Source organism: Schistocerca serialis, chromosome 1 (assembly GCF_023864345.2).
Source record: "Schistocerca serialis cubense isolate TAMUIC-IGC-003099 chromosome 1, iqSchSeri2.2, whole genome shotgun sequence".
NCBI lineage: Eukaryota > Metazoa > Arthropoda > Insecta > Orthoptera > Acrididae > Schistocerca > Schistocerca serialis.
In genome coordinates, this window is record NC_064638.1 from 127,841,790 (window position 1) to 127,854,162 (window position 12,373).

The 12,373-nt window shown below is 44.6% G+C and overlaps 1 protein-coding gene across 1 annotated transcript; it reads right to left on the reverse strand.

The window, feature by feature from the left end:
- Window positions 1-267: 267 nt before the first annotated feature.
- On the reverse strand, window positions 268-6,527 carry LOC126455579 (cuticle protein 67-like). Its single transcript, XM_050091372.1, has 2 exons — window positions 6,471-6,527; window positions 268-755 (listed from the first exon to the last, which is right to left on the reverse strand). Exons 1-2 carry the CDS (start codon window positions 6,525-6,527, stop codon window positions 273-275), a joined length of 540 nt encoding a protein of 179 aa, XP_049947329.1. The 3' UTR covers window positions 268-272.
- Between the last annotated feature and the right edge of the window lie 5,846 nt (window positions 6,528-12,373).

The window sequence follows — 12,373 nt, forward strand, 5'->3', positions numbered from 1 at the left end:
AACATCCCATGAGTCGAAAAAAGTGCTAATACGAAAAACTTCTGTGACCGGCTTGGGACTGAAGCCATTTCAGAAATAAGAGCTTGAAAAGTCACAGCGAAATAGTGTTTGCTGTCAAGGTCTGTCTATATGGAATGGAACAGGGCAGTTAGCAAAGAAGGAGGCACTGTGAAAAAGAATTCTATAATTTATTTCACAATAAATTACAAATAAATATAGTGCTCTGAATCATCACATCATGACACATCGGAATGCCAGGAAGTGAGGTCAGATTACCAGGCGTAGGCGAGACCCAGACCGTTGCTGTAGGTCATGTGGGCGACGGCGGGGGCGGCGGAGTAGGCTACTCCCAGCAGACCGACGGCGGGGGCGGCGGCCTTGACGACGGCGGGGGCGGCGTAGGCGGCGGGGGCGGCGTAGGCAACGGGAGCAGCGGCCTTGACGACAGCAGGGGCGGCGTAGGCGACGGGGGCGGCGACGTGGGCGACTGCGTCGTTGCTGACGCGCACGTCAGACTTGCTGACGCTGGAGTAGGGGGTGTCGATGGTCTTGGAGTAGGTGGACACCTGTCCCAGGTTGCCGAAGCTCCTCAGGATGTTGGAGTGCTGGGAGGTGATGGCCGCGGGGGCCACGGCGTGGGCGCCGTAGGCGGCGTAAGCGGGGGCGGCATAGGCAGGGGCGGCGTAGGAGACGGCGGCGGGGGCGGCGAGGAAGCCAGCGCGGGCCACGGCCAGCACGGCGGCGAAGACTGCGAGCTGTAAGGGACAGGACAGTCAGTGGTAGCGTCGTACTTGGTATATGCACGTAGTCACGCTGCAAGCTGTGACCTTCCCACTTTGCATGGAATTAATCAGATCCGTTTCGGATTAAGGACGACGAATTGCTTTACGTAAATTTAAGGCACCGATATACAATGATTATCCGTCAACAATATTGATGCCTGCAGAAGTACCATAAGAACAATTTCGGAGCAGTATGGTGGCATTCCTAATTTTCAAAAATATTTTTTCATGGGTTGTTCTCCTTTTGGTTCCAGTCCGTGTAAAAATCAGATGTGTGAAACATCAGGTCAATTGCATACCGGGTAGTGATTCCCTTGTGCCTTCAAAACTGTAAAAGCTAGAAAACGTGGAAACCATTAACTTCGGAATATATTACACTTGTGAATCGTAAAGCGATTGATTACATGAGCCAGCCGGTTTGGCCATGCGGTTCTAGGCGCTACAGTATGGAACCGCGCGGCCGCTACGGTCGCAGGTTCGAATCCTGCCTCGGGCATGGATGTGTGAGAAGTCCTTAGGTTAGTTAGGTTTAAGTAGTTCTAAGTTCTATGGGACTGATCACCTAAGATGTTGAGTCCCATAGTGCTCAGAGCCAAGCCATCTGATCACATGATGTGAGGATGTTGATTACTACAGTGTAACTGAACAAATGCACATTTCACAGACAGCATCGTTGGCGAAACGGGTCATTAACCTCAAAGGGAGATAGAGAGAGAGAGAGAGAGAGAGAGAGAGCACAGAGCAAACCAGGCCATAACTTGTTAACACCTTAGTCATCGTTCACTGTCGAAGTAAATTAGCAGTCCTAGCAGTACAGGATTATTTACGCCTCCAGGGATTCAGAATGCGACTGCATGAAAACTGTACGATATACAGAAAACAGACACGTTTCAATAGATATCTGTAGACGCGAAGTAATTCGATACGACCTTATGGAATGATAACATTACTGCTGAGTGGCCATAAACCACAAGCGACAATATGGAGTGGATAATACGTCTACATGTTCCGGCACCCCTACTGATGCGCACTGCAACTACGGCACGGAGCGTATTATGGATCGAAAGTGAAGAGTTACTCTAAGCACTAATACGCTATGTGATCAAAAGTATCCAGACACCTGGCTGAAAATTACGTACAAGTTTGTGGCTCCCTCCACCGGTATTGCTGGAATTCAATATGGCGTTGGCCCAACCTTAGCTCTGATGACAGCTTCCATCCTCGCAGGCATACGTTCAATTATGTGCTGGAAGGTTTCTTTGGAAATGGCGGTTCCGTCTTTACGGAGTACTTCACTGAGGAGAGGTATCGATGTCGGTCGCTGAGGCCTGCCACGAAGTCGGCGTACCAAAACATCCCAAAGGTGGTCTATAGGATTCATGTCAGGCCAGTCCATTACAGGGATGTTATTGTCGTGTAATCATTCCACCACTGGCTGCGCATTATGAACAGCTTCTCGATCGTGTTGAAAGATGCAATCACCACCTCCGAATTGCTCTTCAACAGTGGGAAACAAGAAGGTGCTTAAAACATCAATGTAAGCCTGTGCTGTGATAGTGCCACGCAAAACAAGGGGTATAACTCCCTCCCGCCACCATGAAAAACACGACCACACCATAACACCACAGCCTCCGATTTATACTGTTGGCACTACACCCTGCCATCGGATCGTCACATTGTGTACCGTGAATCGTCACTCCACATACCATTTTTCCAATGTTCAGTCTTCCAATGTTTACGCTCCTTACACCACGCGAGGCGTCGTTATGCATTTACCGGCGTGATGTGTGGCTTATGTGCATCGCTCTACCATGAAATCCAAGTTCTCTTACCTCCTGCCTATTTGTCGTAGTACTTGCAGTGGATCCTGATGCAGTTTGGAATTCCTGTGTGATGGTCTGGATAGATGTCTGCCTATTACACAGTACGACCCTCTGCAACTGTCGGTCGTCTCTGTCAGTCTACAGACGAGATCGGTCTGTACGCTTTTGTGCTGTACGTGTCCCTTCACGTTTCCACTTCACTATCACATCAGAAAAAGTCGACCTAGGGATGTTTACGAATGTGGAAATCTCGCGTACAGACGTATGGCACAAGTGACATCCAATCACCTGACCACATTCGAAGTGCGTGAGTTCCGCAGAGTGCCCCATTCTGCTCTCTCACGATGTTTAATGACTACTGAGGTCGCTGATATGGTGTACCCGGCAGTAGGTGGCAGCACAATGCACCTAATATTAAAAAACGTACGTTTTTGGGGGTGTCCGGATACTTTTGATCAGATAGTGTACGTGTCATTTTTTTTGTAAGTCTGGAAGTTACTGCACAGTTGAATCCCGGGGGTACTTAACGAACAACACTGTAGAACGCTATCGTTCTTAGTTCGTCTGTGAAAACAGCGTTAAAGATGCTCTTTTACAGTTTGCGGGTTTGTAAACTAACTCTGTGTCAAAGCGCCACACTATCTCTACTGCTCTTCGTGAAACGCCATCTCGTTCAACATCTTTCCATACTCCAAAGACTACTCAGCGCACAAGGTGGTTGATGAAAGATATTTATTGCTTGAAAATCTTGATAACCGTAATGAGTTTGATTGTTATCATAACAAATGAATGATATTTGTATTTTTCTTTATCTTATCAACCACATGTCTGAGATATGTTGTTACAGAAGAATGCTGAAACTTAACTGAACTGATAAAATAAGACATGATAAGATAGAGCTGACGATGTTCTTGTTAGACCGGTATACTAATCACTATTAAAATACGAATATGTGGGAAAATACCGACAAGATTCACGGACAGAGTGCTAAGACGCGTGTTAAAACATCAGAGAACTGTTTCCATGGTGCTAGAGGGAGCTGTAGAGTGTAAAAGTAGATCCAAGAAATAATCGAGGTCAATGCATGTAAGTTGTACTCTGAGTAGGCTGGCACAGGAGAGCAAAACGTCGCCGACCACATTAAACCAGTCACAAGATATACGAGCCTAAAAAAGCGCATTAAAAGTAGACTTTGTAATAGAAACGGAAAACGTCTGGAGAAAAACAGTGGAAGATCAGGACACGAAAGTAGCTGCGTACCGTCAGCGGTATAACATATTGGGCAATAAGCTAGGACCAAATGCAGGACACAGTGTTTCAAAGTAAGTTACATGTGACTGATATGAGATCTCCCAATAAATGAAAGAAGCTTAGCAGTTGGTGAAAGCAATGCTCTTAAACGGTTTCAGACGGTTCTCAATAAAATTGTAATAGTAAGTACTTGTGCAAGACGTTCGTCGCCAATAGCTGGAGCAGGAGGAGGTTCTTACTCATTGGTCTGAAGATGTCCACAGTAGTCGTCCAAACCGGTCACCCTAATAAATAAATTGTGATCAAGACTGTATTTAATAGTAAATGAAAAGACGTGAAGGTGGTTCCTTTCTATGTTCTGAGCTGGCAGGAGTGTAATCTGGCATGTCTCATCTCAAGTAACATTTATGAGTCGACGTAAATCGAAATTTTTAAAAGTAGAATGGAGATCACCTGAAACTATCCAAAGGTACTTAGAGGCAACGTCATTAAAGTACGGATTTTAGGGTCCAGTCTTCAGGAAAATCATTAGTGCACTAATTAAAACGGATGAATGGAGAAACGAATTTCTGTAACTGTATCTAAGGAATCATTTCGGAATTTGTCTGAGAGATTTTGGAACACGACAGATGAATTGATTGTGGATAATGGTATAGATGTAAACGAATGATTTCAAATGTGAGCCTGTTTTGTTGGCGTACGCTCAGGTGGTCAAAGTCATGCGACAGCGATATGAACATATACAGATGGCGGTAGTATCATTCCCGCACGGTATAAATGGGTAGTGAGTTGGCGGAGATGTTAAAAAATGGCTCTGAGCACTGTGGGATTTAACATCTGAGATCATCAGTCCCCTAGACTTAGAACTACTAAAAACATATCTAACGTAAGGACACATCCATGCTCGAGGCAGGATTCGAGCCTGCGATCGCAGCAGCAGCGCGGTTCCGGACTGAAGCGCCTAGAGCCGCTCGGCCACAGCGGCCGGCGGCGGAACTGTCATTTGTATTGAGGTGATTTATGCGAAAAAGTTTCTGGCATGATTATGACAGCACGACAGGAATTAAGAGTCTCTGAAAGCGGAGTGATAGTTGCAGTTAGACGCATGGAACTTTTGTACTTCGGAAATCGTTAGGGAATTCATATCCCGAGATCAAATGGTTCAAATGGCTCTGAGCACTATGGGACTCAACTGCTGTGGTCATCAGTCCCCTAGAACTTAGAACTACTTAAACCTAACTAACCTAAGGACATCACACACATCCATGCCCGAGGCAGGATTCGAACCTGCGACCGTAGCAGTCGCCCGGTTCCAGACTGCGCGCCTAGAACCGCGAGACCACCGCGGCCGGCTATATCCCGAGATCCAGAGTGTAAAGAATGTGCCGAGAATAACAAATTTCAGGCATTACCTCTCTCAAAGGACAACGTGGCCGACGGCCTTCATTTAACTCCCAAGAACAGCGGCGCATGAGAAGAGTTATCACTGCTAACAGACAAGCAACTCTGCGGGAAATAACAGCAGAAATCAGTGTGTGACGTACGACGAACATGTCCGTTAGGACAGTGTGGCGAAATTTGGCGTTAATGGGCTATGGCAGCAGGCGACCGACGTGAATGCCTTTGCTAACAGCGCGACATCGCCTGCAGCGCCTCTCCAACCATGTCGGTTGGTCTCTGGAAAACCGTGGACTGGTCAGATGAGTCCCGATTTCAGTCTTTAGGAGCTGATGGTAGGGTTCGAATGTGGCATAGACCCCACTAAACCGTAGACTCAGGTTGTCAATAAGGCACTGGAATGCACTGGGTCTACTGGACAAACTAAACCCATCATTGACTGAAAATGGTTATGTGCTGCTACTTGGCGACCATTATGCACCCATTCGTTCACGTCACGTTCCCAATCAACGATAGAATGTCCACGGATGACAACGCGATATGTCACCAGGCCACAACTGTTCGTGACTGGTTTGAAGAACATTCTGGACAGTTCGTGCGAGTGCTTTGGCCACTCGTTTAGGGAACGTATTCAGGAGGTGAGCTGTTGCATAAAATCATGCACCGGCAACAGTTTCATAATTATGGACAGCTATAGAGGCAACCTGGCCCGTATTTCTGCAGGGGACTTCCAACGACTTGTTGAGTCCATGCCATGTCCACATGCTGGAAAAAAGGAGATCCGACACGATATTAGGAGGTATCGCATGACTTTATCAATCGTTGCATGTTGCGGAAAATATCTTAGGGAGATTCCTAGACAATATGAATCGTCCCCCACCCCCCCCAAAAAAAAAAAAAATCAAGTGGAAAAACGGTCAGTAGGTTAGTGGAATTCGGTAAAATGCTTGAAACAGAAATTGGGGTTTTCACTTAGATATTTGTCGCTTGACTTCTATGGGTGCGAGCTATTGCTGTAAACACGCTGGTCCAGAAACATTAAGCGAGACGCAACGGACGGAGCAAAAAGCGCAATTATTAGCTGCTCGATCCACGAGACAGAAGATGTAGCGCAGGTTTCCATCCAAAGCAGGCAACAGAGCCGAAAGCGAGGTTCAGCGCGAGCCAGTGGTGGTGCCACGGCGCGCTCTGTACGGCATCAGTGTGGTGCGCTTACCTTGTACATGGTGTGAGTGGTGGTCAGAGCGAATCTGGAGAGGAGTGCGCCCGCCATGCTTTATATACTGTGCGTCTGGCCGCGCCTGGCTGTTTCGTCACCTGCCGCTCGCGAGGTCCGGCCGCTGCTAGCCTCGTGTGCACGCATGCGCCTCCGCCGCGCCGTTAACTCCCGATGAGCACTCGCTGCCCCTAAACTGCTTCCTGCACAGCACAACACTGTGCTGTTTCCGAAACACTGATCGGAAACAGTCTCCACCCCTTCCAGTCTGACAATGTAGGCGCAGACCATATGTTGTCTAAATTGAGAGAAATAGTATCGACGGCAACTGAGAGATATATACCAAATAAATTTCGCCCATGGTACACAAAACAGGTCAGAACACTTTTCAGAAGCGGCGAAGAAAGCATGCCAAATTTGAAATAACGCAGAACATTATTGCAGAACCAACGAAAAAAGTTCGCCAAATTTCAAAGGACACAAATCCTCCAAGACTGGCAAAATTTTACAGAAGTTCGCAACTTTTAATAGTTTTCACACGAGACCCTGTCTCGAAATCTGCCAAAAACTCCAAAGGAGTTCTGATCGAATTGTACACCAACGGAAAAACACAAACAATACCCGCACTGCGCTATAGCAATGGTGACGTTACGAATGACAGTGCCACAAAAAAAGAATTACTAAATTCAGTTTATCGAAATCTCTTCACCAGGAAAGATAAAGTAAATATTCCTGAATTCGAATCAAGAACAACTGCGAACAAGAGTAACTTACGTATGTTTTTGGATAGGGTCCGCCTTTAGCAAAATAAATAAATAAATAAATAAAATAAAAAAACAAAAAACAAAGAAATTGTGTTTTGCTAAAGGTGGACGCTATTCAAAAACATACGTATTGTTAAAGCAAACACGGAAGAAAAGAGCTTCAACCCCAAGATGATTATGATTAACTTACTTTAGATGTATATTACCTCGCTTTAATGAAGCAGCTTAAATCACTTAATAAAGCCAAGGCCTCCAGTACACATTGTATATAGGCACTTTCGTTTCAAAGTGTGCTGACACAATACACCCATACTTAGCAGACATATGTAACCGCAAGCTCGACGAAAGGCCGGTATCTAAATACTGGAAAGTTGCACAAGTCACTTCAATACCGAAGAAAGGACATAGGAGTAACCCGCTGAATTAGAGACCTACATCGCTAACGTCGATTTACAGCAGGACTTTGCAACATATACTGTGTTCGAACGTTGTGGGTTACGTCGAAGAGAACGATTTATTGTCAAACAACCGAAAAGGAGTCCAAAAATATCGTTCTTCTGGAACTCAACTAGCTCTTTATTCTCACGAAGTAATAAGTGCTATCGACCTCGGAGGTCAAATTGATTCCATATTTTTAGATTTTCTGATGGCATGACACATTTTCTCACAAGAGATTTCTAATCAAATTGGATGCCTCTGGAGTATCATCCTAGTTGTGGGACTGGATTCATGATTTCCTGTCAGGAACGTCACGGTTCGTAGTAACTGACGGAAAGTCATCGAGTAGAACAGAATAACATCAGGAGTTAACCAAGGAATTTTTATAGGTCTTCTCATATTTCTTGTCTACGTAACCGATTTAGGAGAAGTCATTACCAACCCTCTTAGACCACTTGCAGATGATACTGTCATTTACCGTCATCAGATGACCAAAACAAATTGCAGAATGATTTAGATAATATATCTGTACGGTGTGAATAAGGCAATTGACTCTACATAACGAAAATGACAAGTGATCCGTACAAGTACTAAAAGGAACTCGCTTAATTTCGGTTATAGGATAAAATAAAAGGCTGTAAATTCAATAATTTAAATTGGAACTGTCACATACATTATGTTGTACGTGCAACAAACCAAAGACTGCGATTTATTGGCAGAACACGTAGAAAATGCAACGGGCCTATTAAAGAGACTGCTTACACTACTCTTGTCTGGCCTCTTCTGGGTTGTTGCTGTGCGGTGTGCGATCCGCATCAGATAGAATTGATGGACGTCATCGAAAAAGGTCAACGAAGGGCAGCTCGTCACGGATATGATACGTGAATCTGGGTGGTAATCATTAAAGCGAAGGCAATTTTCGTTGCGGCAGGATCTTCTCGTGATATTTAAATCATCAACTTGGTCCTCAGAGTTTGAAAACATTTTGTTGGCGCCCATTTACATAGGTAGGAATGTTCATCACAAAAAAAATAAGACAGGGGCTGATGACCCTGCGCGGATGTGCGGGAAGAAAGTCTGTGAGGTTCTGGAAGATACAGATGCCGACTCCAGGGCCGTGGTCAGCTGCGGCATGTTTTTCGGTTGAGGATCCATGATGCGATCGAGGGAGTCCCCCGGATTCTCGATTGGGTTTAAATCCAATAAGTTTTGTGGCCAGGGGAGTACAGTAAATGCATCCTGGTGATCTACGAACCACACACGAACGCAGTGAGCCATATGACACGTAGCACTGTCCTACTGGTAGAGATGCCATCGTGCCGAGGAAAAAGCAGTCTTCGTGAAGGGATGGACATCGTCCCCAAGGATTGATAATTGTGATTAATTCTGGCTACCTTCACCAAGTATCATGTGCATATAGGAGGAGCGTTCAATAAGTAATACAACACTTTTTGGTTTTATTCAGGATTTCAATACATCATATTATTCCCCACTCTTCTGGCTGCAAAACCCTATTTTTCATCATGATCTCCAGTCAATGCAACGGTCTTACTCTTACTTGGAGGACCTGTGCGCCCGCTTGGTACCACCCTCCTGATCGACGTCACAGCCAACGTCTTGATGCATCACTAACCTCCCCATCATCCGTGTACTACTTCGCGCAGAGTGCATCCTTCTTTGGAGCAAACAGATGGAAACAGTTGGAAGGTGCGAGATCCGAGCTGTAAGATAGATGAGAATGAACAGTCCACTGAGTACCCCAACTGGTGGACGAGTGTGTCATCGTAATGAAGGGAGACGTCCAGTTGTGCAGCGAGGTGTTCTTCGCTCGCCTCGATTGGTAGTGCGCGTACATTCCAACATTGCAGGAGTCACAGCTGGCGTGACCGGCCGGATAGTGACAGATCGGCCTGGTTTGCGCGGCTTTGTTGTGATAATGACAGACGCCTTGCTCAACGACTCACCGTGCTTTTGTTCACTGCCAGATCTCCATAGACATTCTGCAAGCGCCTATCAATGTCTTCCATGAGCTGGTTTTCCACCAAAAGAATTTCAGTGACAGCTCTCTGCTTGTAACGCACGTTACATATGCCATTTTGAAGGCTATCCCACATTAGAGTGTTCCACGACGTTTTCCAACCAAAACTGGCCAAGAAAAAATGTGTTGCATTAGTTATTGAAGGCTCCTCCTACAAGGTTTTACTTTAATACGTGCCATTACTGAACGAATAAAATAAGCTCAGTAGCACCACAGAAACCTTTGAAAGGGCTCCACCGAAACGCCTCGTTAGTCGCGGGTGATGACACTAGCTGCGAAGAGAGGGTAGTTATGCTGTCTAGCCTCAAAAGTTCCACCTACCTATGGTGCGTACTTAGACGATACAGAATTGGATAATATAGTCTAACCGATTCACATTGTAGTGAAACAAGGTGTGAGGTTATGAAAAGAACTGTAATAAGAAAACGTAATTAATTTAAATGTGGCAATTTGTAAAAGTATAAAATGAATAGCATGAAATATAGTAGAGTAGCTTTAGACATAGAAATAGGATAGAAAATTCCTGGTGAGAGTGCCATAACTCAATGTTATTCCGAGCGCTGCCCCTCACACCAGCACCAATAATATATGTAAAGTAGTATCATTGTGTCAAGGTGGCAGTAAATAATTAAGACGTAGTATATGGATACATAATCCGAATATTAGTATTTAGGATGAAGCCAAACGTGGCAAGGCTCGAGGAATGTTCCGAGGCTTCCCTCTCAAGGCCCTGTTGGTGAAGGGATTTTTGGCAAATATTTTTCTATTTTCCTTAATTACAACATCTATTCTTTATATTAAAATAACTATAGATTTTTTGTATTGTTCAAAATAACATGTACGTCATTTTGTTTCTTCTTTTCTAATTATTAAAATGCTGCTCTGAATTAATAATAACTGCCAGATACTGCATATGGTCCGCCTCCACGGCGTGGGGCATGGGCAACGGCACATCAGTCACTCAAGTAGATGTAGTGTGTGTAGCTTTGTGCGGGTGTGTACGTCCATCATTCTGTGGGTTGTCCCCTGTGTTTGGCACTGAGTGACTGATGTGACGGCTAAGAGACCAACTGCATATTTAGAGCCCGCTATGTTATAAAGGCAGCGGGCTTATATGGCAAGCAGCAAGTGAAAAAAAAAACATACTGCAAAAACGGATAACCACAGAGCAAGACCTTTTAGACGAAAAATGTTCAGTTCTGGGTACTGTTTTCAGCGTAACTAATTTTTACCACGTGCAGACTGAAATTCTGGAGCTAGTTTTCTGCATTTTCAAGCAGACTCCAGGGAGCGTAAGGCTGATCATTCTTTACGCCATTATCGGTTCGCCTAAAAATCAGTTGACTCGAAAAAAATGGCTCCTGAGAGAAAGTGCCCGTATGTTCTCAATTGTTTGCCGGCTACATTCCAGTTGTTGTCTTCCCCTACAGTTTTCCTCTTTACAGTTTCCACCACGAAACTCACTCGTTGATGTCTTAGCACACGACCCGTCAATGTGTCCCTTGTTCCTGTCAATGTTTACCACATGTTCTTTCTTCCTTTCCTACGCTCACCTCTTCATCTCAGAGCAGTCCACATACCAAATGACCAGAAGTATTTGTTGGATATATTCCAAGCGCTATCTCTCCTACAATTGTTAACCCTTTACAGTTGCCTCTACAAAACCTCAAACCACACACACACACACACACAACAACGAACTTATTCCGTGATGTGGTAACACAAGTCCTATTATGCTATCCCTTCTTCTTGTCTTTGTTTAACACATTTTCTTCTCCTCGCCGATTCTGTGGAGAGCTTCCTTACTTCTGATCAGTCCAGCCCGTTTTCAACATTTTTTTACGGCGCCACATCTCAAGCACTTCGATTCTCTTCCTTTCCGGTTTTCTCATAGCCCATAATAGACAATAGATTGCAGTGTTCCAAACGACATTCGAAGAAATCTCTTCCGTAAATGAAGGCCAATTTGAATAGTTGTGGATTTCTTTTGGCCCAGAATGTCCTCTTTGGCTGCGCTACTCTGATTTTTATGACCTCCTTGGTTCATTCGTCAGTCTGGCTAGCCATACCGGGAACTCTGCCGCTCACATTGGATGTTTTCTTTTGTCTCATTTCCATTAATTCCTCTTCAGAACTTTCCTTGAAACATCAGTGTCTGGCAGACGACTGTGAGTAATCAAGAATTTCACTTGGTTTATAGCGCAACCTCTAATCGTTTTCGATCAGTTCCTTCAAATATCTGACGAAACAGTTTCTTTTCATTTACCCTCTATGGAAGTGGCATGTGAGATTTTCTTTCATTCATTGTACATAGTTTGCTAGCTGTTATTAAGAAACAGGTTGATTCTGTGTTTGTTGCTTATAGGTAAGATAAAATGAAACTTTGCTTTCATAAGTTAAAACAATATGAAGTTTCACGCAAATTCATAAAATTTCGAATTAACTGGCTGTAATTACGAATAACAAGATACTGACAGGCAGTTGAGTCTTGAAATATGTAACAATATCAGCTTTCGAAAAGTACCTCGAATGGAGATATTTTATTGATGAAGGCAGTGAATATTCTTTGACTGAGGGAATCGATTGTAAAATTATTTTTATACAAAATGTGGTATCGATAGCTACGATGCTACAACGTAGGTCCCCTCTCGTAGGGTGGCACC